Source organism: Nomascus leucogenys, chromosome 2 (genome assembly GCF_006542625.1).
Source record: "Nomascus leucogenys isolate Asia chromosome 2, Asia_NLE_v1, whole genome shotgun sequence".
Lineage (NCBI taxonomy): Eukaryota > Metazoa > Chordata > Mammalia > Primates > Hylobatidae > Nomascus > Nomascus leucogenys.
Window position 1 is genome coordinate 32,168,336 of NC_044382.1, and position 19,468 is coordinate 32,187,803.

At 35.9% G+C, this 19,468-nt stretch overlaps 1 protein-coding gene across 7 annotated transcripts in view; it reads right to left on the reverse strand.

Moving 5' to 3' along the window:
• TCERG1 (transcription elongation regulator 1) overlaps positions 1-19,468 on the reverse strand; it is a 63,021-nt gene that overhangs the window by 22,354 nt on the left and 21,199 nt on the right. For 5 of the 7 annotated variants that reach the window (XR_004033256.1, XM_012505072.2, XM_012505071.2 and 2 more), the window contains 9 exons: positions 19,227-19,427; positions 18,232-18,344; positions 17,402-17,490; positions 10,393-10,553; positions 9,140-9,196; positions 8,957-9,023; positions 7,865-7,915; positions 6,329-6,464; positions 5,422-5,511 (listed from right to left, as the gene is read on the reverse strand). Coding sequence is in view for 6 of the 7 variants with exons in the window: in XM_012505072.2 (XP_012360526.1) it covers positions 5,422-5,511; positions 6,329-6,464; positions 7,865-7,915; positions 8,957-9,023; positions 9,140-9,196; positions 10,393-10,553; positions 17,402-17,490; positions 18,232-18,344; positions 19,227-19,427 (965 nt within the window). In the remaining variant the exon portion in view is untranslated. The remainder of the gene's footprint in view (positions 1-5,421; positions 5,512-6,328; positions 6,465-7,864; positions 7,916-8,956; positions 9,024-9,139; positions 9,197-10,392; positions 10,554-17,401; positions 17,491-18,231; positions 18,345-19,226; positions 19,428-19,468) is intronic. The other 2 variants (XM_003266583.3, XM_003266584.3) reach the window with 1 other exon arrangement.

Consider the following 19,468-nt stretch of genomic DNA (forward strand, 5'->3'; position numbering starts at 1 on the left):
AGAACCCCAGGACTTAATCTTCCTATCCAGTTTTAATTATGTATCCTTTAACAAATCTCTTCCTATCCTCCGGAGTTCTCCCCACCCCTCTCAGCCTCCAGTAGCCTCTGTTCTACTTTTTACTTCTATGACATCAACTTTCTTTTGCTTCCACACGTGTGAAAACATAAGATGTTTATCTTTCTGTTCTTGGCTTATTTCACTTAACATGACTTCCAGTTCCATCGATGTTGCTGCAAATGACAGGATTTCATTCTTTTTTATGGCTGACCACATTTTCTTTATCCAGTCATCTGTTGTTGGACACCTAGGTTGATTCTGTATCTTGGCTACTGTGAACAGTGCTACAATAAACATTAGGGTACAGATATCTCTTCAATACAATGATTTCTTTTCCTTTCAATACATACCTGGTAGGGGGATTGCTGGATCATATCATTGTAGCTTGTAGTTTTTCGAGGAACCTCCATACTGTTTTCCATAATGGACATACTAGTTTAAATTCTAATCAACAGTATATAAAGAGTTCCCTTTTCTGAGTATCCTTGCCAGTATTCGTTATTTCTTCCTCTTTTATGTAAGTCATCCTAACTGGAGTGAGACACCTCACTGCTGTTTTGATTTGCATTTCCCCGATGATTAGTGATGTTGAGCATTTTTTCATATATTTATTGGCCATTTGCATGTTTTAAGAAATGTCTGTTCAGATCATCTGTCCATTTGTTAGTAAGATTTGTTTTTTTCTGTTGAGATGACTGAGTTCATTGTACATTTTGGACATTTAATTCCCTGTCAGATAAGTGGTTAGCAAGTATTTTCTCCCATTCTGTAGGATGTCTTCACTGTTGCTTCCCTTGCTATGGAGAATTGTTTTAATTTGATATAACCCCATTTGTTTATTCTTGCTTGTGCTTTTGAGGTCTTATTTGTAAAATATTTTCCCAGTCAATGTCTGGAATCATTTCCTCTATGGTTTTTTCTAGTAGTTTTATCATTTCAGGTCACACATTTAGGACTTTGATCTATTTTGAGTTGATTTTCAGATAGGGTAAGAGGTGGGGTTCTAATTTCATTTCTTCTGCATATAGATTTCCAGTTTTCCCAGCATCATTTATTGAAGAGACTGTTCTTTCCACAGTGAGTGTTCTTGGCACCTTTGTCAAAATAAGTTGGCTATAGATATATGGATTAATTTCTGAGTTCCCTATTCTGTTCCTTTGGTCTATGTGTCTGTTTTTATGCCAGTATCATACTGTTTTAGCTACTACAGCTTTCTAGCATATTTTGAAGTCTGGTACTACGATACCTCCAGCTTTGTTCTTTTTGCTTAGGATTGCTTTGGCTATTTTAAGTCTTTTTTGGTTTCACAAAAATTTTAGTTTTTTTTTTTTTTTTTTTGAAACAGGGTCTCATTCTGTTGCCCAGGCTGGAGTGCAGTAGCGGTCATAGCTCACTGTAACCTCAAACTCCTGGATCAAGTGATCCTCACACCTTAGTCTCCCAAGTAGCTTGGACTACAGGTGCACGACACCACACCTAGCTAGTTCCTGTATTTTTTTGTAGAGAGATTTTGCTAAGACAGTCTCAAACTCCTGGCCTCAAGTGATCTCCTGCCTTGGTTTTCTAAAGTGGTGGGATTACAGGCGTGAGCCACCTTGCCTAGCCAGATTTTTTTCTTCCAGTGACATTCTGTTTTGAATGTCACTCGTATTTTGATAGAGATTGCACTGAATCTGTAGATTGCTTTGGGGATTACTGCCACTTTAACAATATTAATTATTCTGATCCATGAGCTTGGGATGTCTTTCCCTAGTTTTCCTTATGGGGGTCTTTCACTTGTTTGGTTAAATTTATTCTTAGTTATCTTATTTATTTGGTACTATTATAAATGGGATTGCTTTCTTGATTTCTTTTTCAGCTAGTTCACTGTGTACAGAAACACTATTGTTTTGGATATTTAATATCCTGTAATTTTCCTGAATCAGTTGAGCAGTTTTTTTTTTTTGAGACAGAGTCTTGCTGTCACCCAGGGTGGAGTGCAATGGCAAATCTCGGTTCACTGCAACCTCCATTTCCTGGATTCAAGCAATTCTTGTGCCTCAGCCACCTAAGTAGCTGGGATGAAAGGCATGCACCACCACACCTGGCTAATTTTTGTATTTTTAGTAGAGATATTTTTAGTAGAGATGAGGTTTCGCCATGTTGGCCAGGCTGGTCTTGAACTCCTGAACTCATGTGATCCGCCTGCCTTGGCCTCATAAAGTGCTGGGATTACAGGCATGAGCCACCACGCCCAGCCTGAATTTATCAGTTCTAAGAGATTTTTGGTAGCGTCTTTAGGTTTTTCCATATGTAAGATCCTGTCATCTGCAAAAAGAAACAAGTTGACTTCTTCCTTTCCAATTTGGATACCCTCTATTTTTTTCTCTTGCCTCATTGCTCTGGCTAAGACTTCCAGTACTATGTTGAGTAAGAGTGGTGAAAGTGGGTATCCTTGTCTTCTTCCAGTTCTTAGAGGAAAAGCTTTTAAAATGTTTATTTTGAAATAAGAGAGAACTTATTTTAAAGTGTTATTAGAATAACTACTATCTATGTCAGAACCTAGTAGCATCCTATATGCAAATGGTCTCCTTTTTGTGGAAAATGTTATTCAATTAAAATTTGTCATAACAAATAAAACAAAAACATTTCAGACCCCTTAAGTAACCTTTATCAAAAGAAAATTCTAAGTTAAAATTTATGGTTACAATTATATAAAATACATCTTTTAGGACACAGAATGTATATACATCTACAAATAACTAGAAAAGGACAACTGAAATATAATTTTCTATTACGAGGCATTTCCAATGAAGTTATTAGTGTTTTCTACATCAAAGCACAAACTGCAAATATGAAATTACAAAGTGCAAATGTGTAATGTGTAACCTAGCACCTTTCTGGTTGTTCGTTTTATACTCCTATGCAAATAATAAACCAAGTATTCAAAAAATGTTAACTACTACTACTTCTCAGTTCTTACATTCTGATTGCTGAGAGAAGAATTCTGTTTAAAAGCCATGAAAGGCTGCAGGTGGTGGCTCACGCCTGTAATCCCAGCACTTTGTGAGGCCAAGGCAGGCGGATTACTTGAGGTCTGGTGTTCAAGACCAGCCTGGCCAACATGGTGAAACTCTGCCTTTACTAAACATACAAAAATTAGCCGGGCATGGTGGTACACGCTTGTAATCCCAGCTACTTGAGAAGCTAAGGTGGGAGGATCACTTGAACCCCGAGAGGCAGAGGTTGCAGTAAGATGAGATGGCGCCACTGCACTCCAGCCTGGGCAACAGAGCAAGACTCCATCTCTAAATAAATAAATGCATAAAATAAATAAATAAATGGCATGAGAACTTTTAACTAGAAATTTTATTGAAAACAGAACACTAGAATAGTATTTTCTCTTTTCAAACGTAATTCTATTAAGGAGATACCACCATCAGCTTATAGAATGCTTCAAAAATTGGGAAAGAACTATAGCTCTCAATATGTTACTTATAATTTCACTGTAACACTCAGTACCAGGATGAATATGTCATAAAAGTTTTAAAGTCTTCAGAGAAGTTTAGATTAGGCAATGTTCCAGGCACCACAAATAAAGCAATGAAGACAAAGTTTCTATCCTAATACAATTTATATTTTGCAGGAGGAGGAGACAGATAATAAAAACATAATTTTATATAATTAGAGCCATGAGCACCATAAAGAAATTAGAAAAGGCAAAGAGACAATACTTAGATTGATTAGAAGGCACTTGGACAAGTACCTTAATGAAATGAAGCTGGCTGTACTAACACCTGGAGGAAAAACAGTCCAGGCAGAAGGAGTAGCGAACACCAGAATGACTGGCTTGTTCAAGTAATATCAGGGCCAGTGTGGCTGTAATCAACAAACATTAAAAAAGACCATCAAGAGGTATACAGGGATAAGTATATGTAGAATATTAGAGACCATGAAAAGAGCTTCAATTTTATCCTCAATGAAATGGAAAGCACTAAACAGTTTCAAGCAAGGGAACAGTGACTTAATTTAATATCACTTAAACTTAAAAATTAGTCTAGCTGCTGTGTGGAAAAAGAACTTGACTAAAGAGGAACAAGAACAGATGGAATGAAGGAGATCAACAACAGGCTACACCGATGATAAGGGTTGTTTATGGTGGCTTGGATTAGGGTGTTAATGGGGGAAATGATTAATAAAAGGTGAGATTTGGAAATTTTTTGAAGGTAGGTTATAGATTTGCTGATAAGACTGTAAACGGGCAGTGGGAAAACTAAGGAATCAAGGCTAATTTATAAATTTTGATAGAGCCATAAACTGAAATGAGAATAAAAAACTCACAGAGTTTTTTGTTTTTTAAAAAAGATACAAAGCTTAAAATGAAGATGCAAATACATTAAGGAAGTTATGTCTTTCTATTCCAAGTACTAAATACATATCTGACACATTGTAAATTTTCTCCCTTCATTCAAGTCCATGATTAGACATACATGCATAATGATACACACTGTGTGGAGAATTATTTCAATTGTTACATCAAAAATATGAAAGATGGGCACCACTGTTACCAAACGAAATCTTACGGCTTAACAGCACTATAGCAAGTGGTTCCACATACTCACCATTTTATGGAGCTCAGTGTCAGGATAATTCAGATAATTCAGAAATTAAGTAAGTTGGAAGTGTGCAATGCTTTAGAAGAGGCAATCACAAACTGCTATGTGTCACTGAATCATCATGGGAATAAAAAGCAACACTAATTCGACAGGGACCCTGAAGTATCCACTGTTTTTCTGAGTTTATGATGGAAACAGATATTTTAACAGATGCTAGTTAGATGTGAACTTTGTATGTGTAGTTGTGTATGAGACATAAACCTATGTTTACTATCTACAGGACACACACACACATACATATGTACATACTGACACATAATGGTCAAGAAGGCTGTTCAGTATTCAATAATAAACCAGTGTTCAACGGTAGTCATATCTATGGGATGGGATTACAGTGGCTTTTTTCTCCTTTTTACTCATCTGTATTTTGCTATTTTTCTACTCTAAATTTGCATCATTGGCCCAAACAAGCAAATTAGTAAATGCATTTGAAATCAATTTTAAAACCATACTACACATAACCTAGGTATAAGAGGCATAAGGACAAAACGTTTACAAGACAACAGCCATGCTCATAAAGGCAAAAATATCCAAGAATTTTGAGGTAGAAATGTCCACACATAGACGCATAGTAGGTTCTAAGATGCAAGAATATATTTTTGAAATGCTGTATCAGAAAAAAAAGGGATGGTACTTTATTCCTCATAATTTAAAAACTATGTTGGCAAGAGATAGACATTCTTAGTTCATGCCATTTTCCTTTTACCTGTTTTCTCTCTTTAGGATTGAGAAGTAAGTACCGGGGATCAAAAACTATCTTGTGCAACTCCTTCTCCCATGTTGAAAAAGCAGACACCTTTAAAATAAAAATGTATTGCCTCATAATTAAGTTTGCTCTAAAAATATAAAGGTCATAATTTTGCTTGAAATCTACAGGGTATCTGTTTATAAAGGAGACATAAAACCATACTGAAGTTTCCATCACTAATAAATGACAAGCAGTGGGAGGCTAGCAATAGCAAATTTCCACACTAATTGGCTCTGAACATTCCTATATTATATAGAAATAACACATACTTAATTACTCATTAAAATAACCACTACTGTGTGACATTTTAAAAATCAGTACATCAGAAAAAGCCTTGAAGATTTGTATTTTGATTTCTCATGCTTGCTCCAATCTTGTGAACAATGTTGTGATTTAAAATTGAACAATTTTACTTATTCAAATGAATCTGTGAATATAACCAAATAGTTGAAATCCCTTCTCAATTAAATTGCAAATACTAATATCACAAAGTATCAGTTCTCCTTTAACAAAAGCCATTCTCAAGATATTAAAGGAAGAATAATCATATATACCTTACCTATCCCAAGCAGTCCGCCATTCTGTAATGTTAATACTCGTCTTACACTACTCACCACAATTTAATGACCCAATAAATGTTAAGTGTTATTTGTACTTAAAAGGACAGTAAAATGGCATTTAGTTAAATATGATAAGATTAGCCAAGAAAAAGGCTGTTGCAAAAAATGTACGGTAATTTTAAAAATCCCCTTATCCCCCGCCCCCCAATAACATGAGCACTAACCTTAGATTTGACCTTTTAGCAAGACATATTTATATTACTTATACAAAACAGAAATATCTCCCCCAAAGATTGTTTTCTGACCCCTCTCTCTAGCAGCATGTCCTTGAACTGCTTCATTCGAGCCTCCAGAGGGACAATGGCCCTTTCTCGGGCAGCTTTAATTTCAGCTTCCATGGCAGCTTCTTTCTCTGAGTCAATGTCTTTATTATCGTCTCTCCTATAAAAAAATAAAACATAAGACATCAACTGACAAAATATTAATTCTCAGATCTTATTAGAAATCTTAAAATCAAAGGAATTTTCAAGACTCACTACTGAGCAGCATATTTTTGGCAAAAACAAATTATACTGAGGGTTTCAAATGAACTCTAAGGGATAAATAACTTTCATAATAACAAAATTAAAATGGGCTTCTAATGATTTACAATGGATACATTATTAGGAAAAAAATACACCTTTAATGTGCTGTCTCTCCCTGACACTGGTTAATAACATAAAAAGGGAGCAACCTTACTTAAAAAAAAAAAAGTTTAACACTGCAGTAAACCTCTATGTGTCAGAATCAAACAGCACAGAATATAATTTTTTTAGTTCTTGAAATATAGAAAAAACAGTATTTTCCAAAATGTTTTACATTATAAATACATAAAATATTTTGCAAAATCTAATAAAAATTGGTATTAAGTGGTATTATGTTTTAGTAATCTCAAACATTTATTTTAAAAATAAAACTAAAATATCTGCAATCTTGGCCAAGTGAATATGTAAGATATATACCTTACCTACCTGACTTTTTATTACTCACTTTCTGGGTGATAAGTTGAGATTTAAGTTGAAGGACAGGTCCCAGAGAGCAACATGGGCCCAGGAGTAGTTAGGTGGAATTAGAACTGTTCATCAATAGACTAAACTACTTCTTGTTCCTCCAAAAATGCACCTCAGGGGTAAGGGCAACCCTGTTTCTGCGTGGTACTCAAGTGAAATTGTAAACATGGAATCACAGCACCTCTCAAATATATGCAGCACTATGAAAAAGGCCCATTCATGTAAATAATCCAAAAAAGCATGTAATTCAATAATATCTGGGTGTATTTCAGCAGATCTTCCTTCTTAAATACGATCTGCTAAGTATATTTTAAAAATTGGCTCTTATTCCCTATACGAACTTAAGGGAATCAGGAAAACAGAACATGTGGAAATTCAAAAGTATGCTCTACAGGGAACTGTAGGTAGCCCCGGAGATTTAAATGAAACTAAGGCTAACCCACAAATGCAAGTGAGAGGTACTTAGCAACTTAGGCAATGAATCAAAAGAAATAGAAGACATAGTCCGTGACCTGCAGGAACTTAGCGAGATAGTCTGTGACCTAAGATATGCACAAAACAAACAGTTGTAAAAGCAATTTGCCAAACAATATACCCTCTTATAATAATAATTTTAAAACTATTTAAATAGTTAAAGAGTTAAAAGACATCCAAGAAATAACTAATGAAAACAAATAACCTTTATAGAACTATACTAAATGAAAATGTCACAATACAAACTATCGCTATCTATCTCAATAAAGGAAATAAAAGAAAAACTAAGCCAGGAAAAATAGGCTTTTAGCTTTGTACCTAAATAGAGAAGCTCGGGCAATCCACATAAAGGACTTCTTTGACATTCTCCTGATAAAAGCAGTTAAAAACCTTACAGAGTTGTCTATAAGAACAAACAATTAAAAACAACCTAAAAGTTTAACATTGTAGGAACATCCAAAATTATGGTACATAAACAGAATGAATACAGTCATTTATAATAATTAACAAATGTCTTATTCTAGGTATTTTTTTTTAAAAAAAGCACAAAATCAGTTAATCACAACTAATAAAAATTACATTTGGTCAAGAACTAAAAAGTCAATTGCAAAAATGAGAATAGCTATGTTACACTGATAAATTATGAGTGATTCTTTCATATCTTTTATGTTGTTGCCAATAAAGAAATTTTTTTTAAAAGAACTACCCTTTATAGGGGTTGTCTTACTGATTTCTTTGCCATAATTTGGCTGCATTCAATCTGTCCTTTTCAGATAAGGACTACGATTAACCAGTTTCTGTTAATGTCTTCAAACTTTCCTTTTTGCTGCTAAATAATGGTCCCATTCCCCATACATGCATACCCTCTACCCCATCCTTCCCCCCGCCATAACATTTACATTTTACCCAACTCTAGAGTACTGGCCAAGCTAATGCCTCTACTTCTTAGCAGTCTCTTTCTCGCAGAGCACTTCCTAGGCTGATGGGTTCTCTCCTCACCAAGGAGTAATGACCAGACTCAAGGACTAGGTAAGTCATAACCATATAAAGAGGGAGAAGTCTCTGTCTGTTTTTATGAGATCTCTGGAATGGTATCTATTGGGGTCTAAATGAGGGAGGAAATTAACTTTTTATAAAATTGAGACCTAATAAATTTCCAAAAAGAATTAATTCCAAAACTATCATTTGGCTTTATAATATATATATGAATACCCAAATCTTCTACAAATCTAGCAAAAGAAGGGACACATTTTCTACAATGAAAAACAAAGCTATTTACTATCAGGCCTAAGAGAGCAATCATGTCTCCTAACAACATTCACATTACCTGTCCCTTCCAATCACAAATTATTACCAAATCACCTTTTAAAAGATATAATCTACCTCAATCAAATTGTATGTATTACTTACTTCCGTTTTTTTGCTTTAACAGGCTCATCTTCATTAATTTCTTCCATTAATTCTTGTTCCTCTTTAACTATAAGACAAAATTTAATTAAAATATTTAGGCATGAATCCTTCTGCTAATCACTACCAGAACACTTGCTTTAATAGTATTAAAAAGAAGCTGCAATTTATGGTTAGTTCACTCACTTGCACTCATAGAGAATTGCCACTTTTGGATCGACAGCATTGTCGGAGTTGGGTGCCCTGGCAAAAACATTTCAAATATTGTTACAAAGTCATTTGCATATATTTCACAAACTTTTCTTTTTAAAAATTACTGTTTACATACCATATTCACCTCTTAATATTCATCCCTTTATAAAACATTAAACAAAGCATAATTCTATACTTCCTCTATTTATCTTCCCTTTACATTAAATTTAATTCATTTTGAAATGTTTCTTGCCCAAACCTTAAATTTACAAATATATAAAATAAAGCTTTCTTGATTCAGAATTTACAGTACCTTTTAATGGTGCATGTTAATGTATTTATCAAATGAATGAATCAAATATTTAAAAACAAATTCACGAAAAACAAAAGAAAATCACATATTGTTTCAACATCATTCAATACCATAAAGTATTATTATCATACCTATAAAACAAGTATTGCTGAAGGTGAGCCTAGTACCTTCAGCACCAGATAGGCAAAGTTGCACTGATTCAGAAATTACTTATAATTCAGCATATATATAATGCATGAAAATGTCTCAATGACTATAAATGATACACACACTAGGATTTATTTCATTAGAAGTATTAAATAATTCATTTATCTTGCTTCTGTACCACTTGCGGGCCACAGTTCTATAAAAACACAATCATATCAATACAAGGGCAAATTACCAATAAGAAATACACAACAAAAATTACGTACAAATATTTGTACTCAATATATTAGAATGCCCTCTGAATATGAGGTAGATTAAAAGATAATCTCTTAGTAAGGTTTAGGTGTCTAGTCTCAGGAACATAAGGGACTTACCATCTAATTCAAAAGACTGAGATTTTGTATTTTTTAAAAATTTGTACTGTATTATTTCAAGAAATATATTACTAGTCAGAAAAGGTGCTAAAAGGCCCACTGAGGAGCATTTCAGTAGTATTGATAAGCACTAAGCAAGCAGCAGCACTACCAACCATATCTTGGACTAACTGAAAATCTTGAGTAGAACAATAAATTAAAGACACACATATTTTACAAAGCACGATCTTATCCAAATTCTCTCCATATTTTTAATCTCTATTATTTCATTCAAACTAGGATAGCAGTCTATTTTTTCTAACGCTTCTTATATTCTTTGAAAAGTAAAGGGTTTCTAAATGCCCTCCACATTTTCTATCAAAATATGAAAAGAATGTTAAAATCAGTGGATAAATTCCTAATTTTAAACTTACTTAGTTTCTTCAATTCTTCCATTCCTTTTTTATGAGGGGGCTCCTGAATAATTTTGTCAACATCTGCCCTGCCAATCAGATCATCAGGTCGGTCCCACATAGAAAGACGAGTGGTGGGATTATAAAAGAAGACCCGCTCATCACCGGTCCAAACGACACACCTAAGAATTGATGCAAAATATCATTCTCTTATGTTACAGAACATATTTTATAGCTAGGACTTCTTTCAGCCTGTCACATGTAGGGAGATGAGGGTACTGAAGAACGACATGTTCTTATTACCAATAGTTATTTACAGAGAACCAAACATGGTTTTTACAAGATAACTGAATGACTCAAGCAAAAATAACAGATCAACATATTAACTGAGAAAACCAAGAAATGCAAAGCAATTTGTGATCAGAGATTAAAATGCTTAGGAATTTGGTTTGGCACACTCAATTTGAGAGTACTAAATTTTAAACTATCAGAAAAAATGAGTTTAATGGAAACAATAACGCTATTAAGCAGTTCTAAAGCTAAAGAACAGACATAGCATCCTACCTACTATAGTTCTTAATATTTCTTAACAAACCAAAACTACAAACTCAAATGCAACCTTCTATGAAGACTTTAAGATCTAATTATATCTAAATTAAAAAGTAAAGGGAAGGCCCGGCACAGTGGCTCAGGCCTGTAATTCTAACACTTTGGGAGGCCAAAGCAGGAGGATCACTTGAGCTCAGGAGTTTGAGACCAGCCTGGGCAACATGGTGAAACGCCATCTCTACAAAAAATATTAATTAAAAAAATTAGCTGGATGTGGTTGCACAAGCTTGTGGTCCCAGCTACTCAGGGCTGAGGTGAGAGGATCACCTGAGCCTGGGAGGTCAAGGCTACAGTAAGCTGTGATCGTATCACTGCACTCCAGGCTGAGCAATAAAGTGAGACCCAGTCTCAAAAAAAAAAAAAAAAAAGTAAAGTACCAGTTGCACTAGGGCATCATACACTGCAGCCCACTACAACCCACTGGTCCTGTTAATTACAGTTAGAAAACTCAAAGGAAAAAAAAAGGACAAAAAAAACCACAACTACATTCAGGCCCTGTACAGTCTTAATGAATAAACAGAAAGCAATATGGAGGACAGTCAAAATTTAGAGAAACAACTGCAAGGGAGTAAATCTCCCATTTCACCCACCTCGTAGCTCTGCCCTGAGGGTGATCCCTGGTTGCAGAGTGGCATGGTTGCAGTAGCATGGCAGCTAAAACCCCAATAGAAACTAAGTTTATATGACCTGATTATCAAGTTATTCAACAGTTTTGTCAAGTCCAAGGTAACTTACAAGTTGAAATGATCAGACTAAGCCTCCCATGTTAAGATAGTAAAAAACTTTAAAGCAACAATAACTATACCTCCCCAAGATAAAGAAAAACACACTTAAAATAAATGAAAAGAGTTCAGTAATGAAATATAAACTACAAAAAAACAACCAAAAGGAAAATTTAGAAATTAAAAATAACTGAAATTAAATTTCACTGGATTGGCTCAAGACAAAATGGAAACGCCAGAAAACAATCAGTGAATTAGAAGATGGATCAGCTGGGCATGGCACGCCCATAGTTCTCGCGCCTGCACTTTGAGATGCTGAGGTGGGAGGATCACTTGAAGCCAGCAGTTTGAAACCTGCCTGGGCAACAAAGTGAGACCCTCCATCTCTACTAAAAATAAAAAATTTTAAATTATCCAGGCGTGATGGCATGCACCTGTAGTCCCACCTACCCAGCAGGCAGGAGGCTGGAGCAGTGAGCTATGATCATGCCACAGTACTCCAGCCTGGGTGACAGAGCAAGACCCTGTCACTTAAAAAAAAAAAAAAAATCAATAATTAACTATCTCATCTGAAGAACAGAGGAAGTGGGGACGGACCCCCAAGTCTGAAAATTAATGAGGACCATGAAGCTCCAAATTGAGGGGGTTTGGAGTTGGTTACTAGCTTTTCATGTACAATACTCAAACGGAGAAACCACAACCCAGGAATATATTCTTGGAATACAGACTGTTTTTAAAACTTTGAAACCAAGTAAATATTTTCCATAATTATTTTTTAAGACAGCCTGTGTAACAGTCAGTGGAATAATTACATAGAAATTATACAGAAAACAACAACTCCAAGTGCCTTTAAAACACAGTAATTTGATTACACATTCCTAGAGCAACAACAAAAACTATCTTCAGTAATCATGTTGTTAGTGATAGTTTGGTATTGTTACTCAGTGACATGTCTGAGAAAAACAAATGAGTAATTAGGTCATTATCATTGAGAACAGTATTTTCAGCAAGAAATGAGATACTGAAGATAGATGATGAGGTTCAATAAAAATCTTCAGGTAGATCTAAATGGCCAAGTAATGGTATGAACTCATGCTGTATCTTTTAATGTGTGTATCTTCCAGCTGGGTCTACCAAAGAAGTCTAAAAATAATGACTAATTCAGTTGCAAACTATTCACTTTCCACAAAAATGCCAAGGGCCCCCTGGAGAAATGGCTGAGTCTAGGTCTGAGACAGGAAATATACAAGATAAGCCTAGAACATCTTGTCATAGCAGAAAGCAGGGAAGCTACAGAGGATTGTAACAAAAAAAAAACCTAAACAGTCAGCACAAGAGGCTTCTCCTGACCAAAGATGAGACAATTTTAAACATCAATAAGGATAAAAACTGCAATAGATTAAAAACATAGAAAATATATTTAAATCTATGAATTAATAATACTCAAACCAACTCATTATTCTGAAAACTGCTAAGCCCTTCCCTTCCTATATAATTTGTACCTCTAAGTCACCAACGGTGATAAGGGGAAGTATCTCTCTATAAGCATCCCAGTTAATAAATGAAAAGGGAATAAAAGAAATACATTACCACTACTTTCAACACAGTTATGCCTAGTGTTCCATTATTGGAATGCTAAGCTTGTGGGATTTATATCCTACTGCTCAAGGTCATTGCCAAGGTCTTATTTTTCACAAAAAAATTTGCAACCTTTGGCACAAATGGGTTAATGATTTAATCGATCTTGGCCAAAGTTTTTTCAATCTTACACTGCTGACATATTGGGCTAGATAAGTAATTCTTGTTGGGAGCAGTCCCGTGCATATCAGGATGTTTACAGCATCCCTGGCATCTATCTGCTAGATGCCACTAACACCTTCCAAGTTTTGACAACCAAAAATGTCTTCAGGCATTGCCAAACGTCCACTAGGGGCAAAATTATTCCTAGCTGAAAACATCTGATCTACGCAATAATAATCATCACTTATGAACTAGGCTTGCCAAAAAGATTAAATCCGAATCTGATCACACTTCTAGACCTGCTTGCCTGTCTGTAGGAAATTCAGGAGTGGAGGACCCTATTAGTACCATGGGGACAAATCCAGACTTGGGAACACTATAGGAAAAACATTTATTTCTTCAATAACAAAAACAAGGAAAAGAAGTTAGAAGGGAACCTATAGATTACAAGACCTCAGAAGCAAGCCAAATCATTGCAATCTGTGGATTGTATATAGATTAAATAAACTGAAGCAGGAACAGGAAGGGAAGCACTGATGTGGCAAAAGGAAGAAAAGGGAAAAACAAGATAAGAGGAAAATAAGACGTAGACAGGCGTACCTCGGATATTGTGGGTTCGGCTCCAGACCAACAAAATACAGCAAATATTGCAATAAAGTAAATCTCAAAATTTTTGTATCCCACCATATACAGAAGTTATATATACATCATGCTGTAGTCTATTTAGTGTGCAACATTATGTCCAAAAGAATCAATGTACATACCATAATTTAAAAATACTTTATTGCTAAAAAAATGCTATCATCTGAGCTTTCAGGGCATCATAATGTTTTTGCTGGTGGAGGATCTTGCCTCAATCTCTTGATGGCTGAAGATTCATGAGGCTGGTTGTTGCTGATGACTGGGGTAGCTGTGGCAATTTCTTAAAATAAGACAAATACGAACTTTTCTACATCAATTGACTCCCCCTTTCACAAAAGATTTCTCTGTAGCATGCAATGCTGTTTGATAGCATTTTACCCACAGTAGAGCTTCCTTAAAGTTTGGCATCAATCAAAATGGAAGCCCTGCTGCTGCTTTATCCACCAAGTTTATGTAATATTCTAAATCCCTTATTATTTCAACAATGTTCATGGCATCTTCACCAGTAGATTCTATCTCAAGAATTCACTTTCTTTGCTCATGCATAAGAAGCAACTCCTGACCCATTACAGTTTTCTCATAAAAATTGCAGCAATTCTGGCTCAACTTCAGGCTCATTTCTAATACTAGTTCTCTTGCTACTTCCACCACATCTGCAGTGACTTCCTTCACTGAAGTCTTCAATTCCTCAAAATCATCCACGAGAGTTGGTATCAACTTCCTCCAAACTCCTGTTAATGTTAATATCTGGACCTCCTCCCATGAATCACCAGTGTTCTTAATGGCAACTACAATGGTGAATTGTTTACAGAAGGTGTTCTATTGACTTTGCCCAGATCCACCAGAGGAATCACAATCTATGACAGCTATAGCCTGATGAAATGTATTTCTTCAGTAATACTTGAAAGTCAAAATGACTCCTTGATCCATGGGCTGCAGATTGGATGTTGTTAGCAGGCATGAAAACACCATTCATCTCCTTGTACGTTTCCATCACAGCTCTTGGGTGAAGAGGTGCTTTGTCAATGAACAGTAATGTTTTGAGAAAAAAAACAAACTTCTTTCTGAGCAGTAAGTCTCAACAGTGGGCTTAACTCAGTAAACCACGCTATAAACAGATATGCTGTTATCCCGGCTTTGCTGTTCCATTTATAAAGCACAAGCAGAGTAGATTTAGCATCATTCTTAAGGGCCCTAGGATTTTCAAAATGGTAAATGAGCAGTGGCTTCAACTTACAGTCACCAGAGATGGTGAGTCAGCCCATCCTTTGAAGCCAGGAGGTGACTTCTCTCTAGCTATCAAAGTCCTGGGATGGCATGTTCTCCCAACAGAAGGCTGTTTCGTCTACACTGAAAATCTCGTTTAGTGTAATTGCCCTCATCAATAACCTTCACTTGATCTTCTGGATAACTTGCTACAGCTTCTACATCAGCAGGTGCTGCTTCCTCTTGCACTTATGTTATGGAAATGGCTTCTTACTTAAATCTCATGAACCAACCTCTGCTAGCTTCCAACTCCTCTTATGCAGCTTTCTCACCACTCTCAGCCTTCACAGAACTGAGGGCAGGTAGGGCATCTCTTATGGATTAGGCTTTGGCTTAATGAAATGTTGTAGCTGGTTTGATCATCTATCCAGACCACTCAAACTTTCTCCATTATCAGGAATAAAGTTCTTATCATTCTTATGTTCACATGAATAACACTTTTCATTTCCTTCTTTTGCATTCACAACTTGACTGTTTAGCCCAAAAGGCCTAGCTTTCAGCCTATCTCGGCTTTTGACGTGCCTTCCTTACTAAGCTTCATCATGTTTAGTTTTTGATTCAAAGTGAGAGGTATGTAGCTGGGCATGGTGGCTCATGCCTGTAATCCCAGTAGTTTGGGAGGCCGAGGTGGGAGGATCACGAGGTCAGGAGATCGAGACCATCCTGGCTAATACAGTGAAACTCCACCTTTACTAAAAATGCAAAAAATTAGCCAGGCATGGTGGCGCGTAACTATAATCCCAGCTATTTGGGAAGCTGAGACAGGAGAATCGCTTGAACCCAGGAGGCAGAAGTTGCAGTGAGCCAAGATCGTACCACTGCACTCCAGCCTGGGCGACAGAGCAAGACTCCGTTCAAAATACACACACACACACACACACACACACACACAAAGTGAGAGGTATGTGACTCTTCCTTTCACTTGAACACTTTGAGGGCATTATAGGGCTACTAACTGGCCTAATTTCAATATTGTTGTGTCTCAGGGAAAATGGAAACCCGAGGAGAGGAAGAGAGATGGGGAACAGCCGGTCGGTGGAACAGTTAGATCACACACATGTATCAATTAGGTTCACCATCTTACATGGGTGTGGTTTGTGGTATCCCAAAACAATTACAACAGTAACATAAAAGATCACTGATCACAGATCACTGTAACAGATAAAAAATAATGAAAAAGTTTGAAATATCCCAAGAGTTACCAAAATGTAACACCGAGACACAAAATGAGCAGGTGCTGTTGAAAAAATGAAACCAATAGGCATGTTAGATACAGGGTTGCCACAAAACTTTCAATTTTTAAAAACACACTATCTATGAAGCACAAGATAGTGGAGCACTATAAAATGAGGTATGCCATACTTAGATTGAAAGACATAATTTTACACAATTCTATAAATGTAATCACATAGTGAGTAAACATGCAAAAACAAATTTAAAATATTTTAAACAGAAAGTAGATTCAGGATCTCACAGTGGTCATGTCTATAATTATGAAGAATACATATTAATGGAGAGTAGTACTAGGAAGACACTTGTAGTAATTGAACTTCAGTTTTGAGTAACTCAAATACAACAAACAAAGGCCAAAATATTCAGTAGATAAAAACATACTTGACATATACTTTTTAAAGTACTTCTTCTTTCTACAAAATAAACCATGTAACAATCAATCATGATTTTTAAAAATTACTACTTGAGGCCGGGCGCAGGGGCTTCACACCTGTAATCCCAGCACTTTGGGAGGCCGAGGCGGGCAGATCACGAGGTCAAGAGATCGAGACCATCCTGGCCAACATGGTGAAACCCCGTCTCCACTAAAAATACAAAAATTAGCTGGGCTTGGTGGCAAGCGCCTGTAGTCCCAGCTATTCAGGAAGCCGAGGCAGGAGAATCGCTTGAACTAGGGAGGCAGAGGTTGCAGTGAGCCAAGATCGTGCCACTGCACCCCAGCCCTGGTGACAGAGTGAGACTCTGTCTCAAAAAAAAAAAAAAAAAAAAAAAAAAGAAAAGAAAAGAAAAAAAAATTACTACTTGAGCCAAATACATACCATGGAGTACCAGGAATAGGAGCAGTAGCAACTGGCTTTGCCTTCTGGGCAGCCTTTTCTTCTTCAGTCATCTCCTCTTCTTTGGGCTCCTACAAGAAATGATATTACTCTAATTAGTATCACATTAACAATACCTGAATGTTCCACAAAAACATGAAGGCAAACAGCTCAAAGTGCAATCAACACAAAATCTGCTGCTACAATGAGGAGAGGAGACTCTGAGTAGGAAGAAAGTTCTAAATCCTCATCCCACAGAAAGAGCTGAATTTCACAATAGCAGAACCCAGCAGCAGCAGCTGGTCCTGTATTACAGACTCACTAACCATGTGCTTAGGAGCAGATATGGAGAACTACAGTACATACCTCTTCATTTAAGGTTGTTTCTTATTTCTGCTAGCTTTCCTACTACTGAAACATGACTACCACTGATCCTTCACTGAATAAAAAACTCTTTTAGTGCTATACGTGGATCATGCTATGCAAGAACACAACAGCAGAAAGGACAGATAAAATATATCTAACATTCCCCAAGTAAGAAGTTACACTTATAATTTTAACAAATACCACTCACTTTGTAAGTCAGAAGGTTAGAGCTCAGGTCCAAGCTCTGGTCCAAGGCCCTGTCTTTCTATGGATCTCAGTTTAATACAAGAAGCAATTTAATGACACTTTCAAAGAAAAAACTGAATTAAGAACTTCCAAAAATCCTAAAATTTCAGAGATCAAATTTTTAACATTATTTTTAAATCTATCCAATAGATACTCGGATACAAGTAAGCTGTAGGAAACAATTAATGTGGCTCCCAGGTTAATGGGTCCTGGCACTTTACCTCCTTTATCTCCTTTATAGGCTCTTCTTTAGGATCCTCCTCCTCCGTCTCCATTGGCAGAGGCTCTTCAGAGGGTTCTTTAATTGGCTCTTTAATCTTCTCTTCTAACTTTTCTATTAAAAAAATTAAGATAATGTCACTCAAAGGTTTTGATGTAATTTTCTAAGAACTTTCAGAGAATAAGCAATTAAGATATTCCATTCCCAAGTATTAACCATAAAGATAAAATGTCCTTCCTTATAATATCTTTGATTTGAATCTTATGTAATGCTCAACTTCAAATACCTTGCTATACCAATCAGGTAACTATCTGATTTGAAGACAACCTACTGACTTCGAAGGGACATTAAATCTTTCAGGTATTCATATATCATTTGTAGCAATCATTCATTTTGCTAAAAGGGATAAGATACTAAGATACTTAGGAATAGAAAAGGGGGTTTGGTGAGCTGGGCACAATGACACACACCTATAATCCTCAGCTACCCGGGAAGCTGAGGCAGAAGGATTGCTTAAGCCCAGGAGTTCAAGACCAGCCTGGGCAACACAGTGAGGCTCTGTCTCAAATTTTAAAAACAACAATAATAATAGGAGCTTGTGATACAGAAAATTACGAATCTTCTACCTCTAAGACTCTAAGGGCCTAAATTTTCTCCAGAACACATATAAAAAACACATTCCCTCCTGATCTGTATTATCAATCTCAATGACGATTACAATAATTATGTAATATAATTAGAAAATTCCTAACAGTAAAAATATGTACATACATATGTATAACCATTTCTCCAGATGGAAAAAAATGATGACAAACATGTAAGTAGAACTAGTTTTTAAAATAAATATTTATCAATTCAGTAAAAATAAACAATTCAATGACTGTGTAATTAGAAAATCCCTCAAATATGTTAAAAAGAAATTAACTCACAATTTCAAATACCATTCTACTTATTACAGTTTATACTACTTTCCAAGTCATTAAAACCACTATATACCTTTTTCCTTTAGCTCTTGGGGTTTTTCCCAGGTTGATTCTAATGTTCTATTATTATAATAATACGTCTTCCCATCTGCTGTTTTATATTCAGTCCATTCAGAAACTGCTGTTGCTCCAGCTAAGGTAGCAGGTGAAGCTGCAATAGCAACCTGGGGATGTATCATGGGTACGATAGGAGGGGCCATTCCTGGCAATACACCTAAAAAAAGAATAATAAAAAATTAGATCCAAGTATCAAAC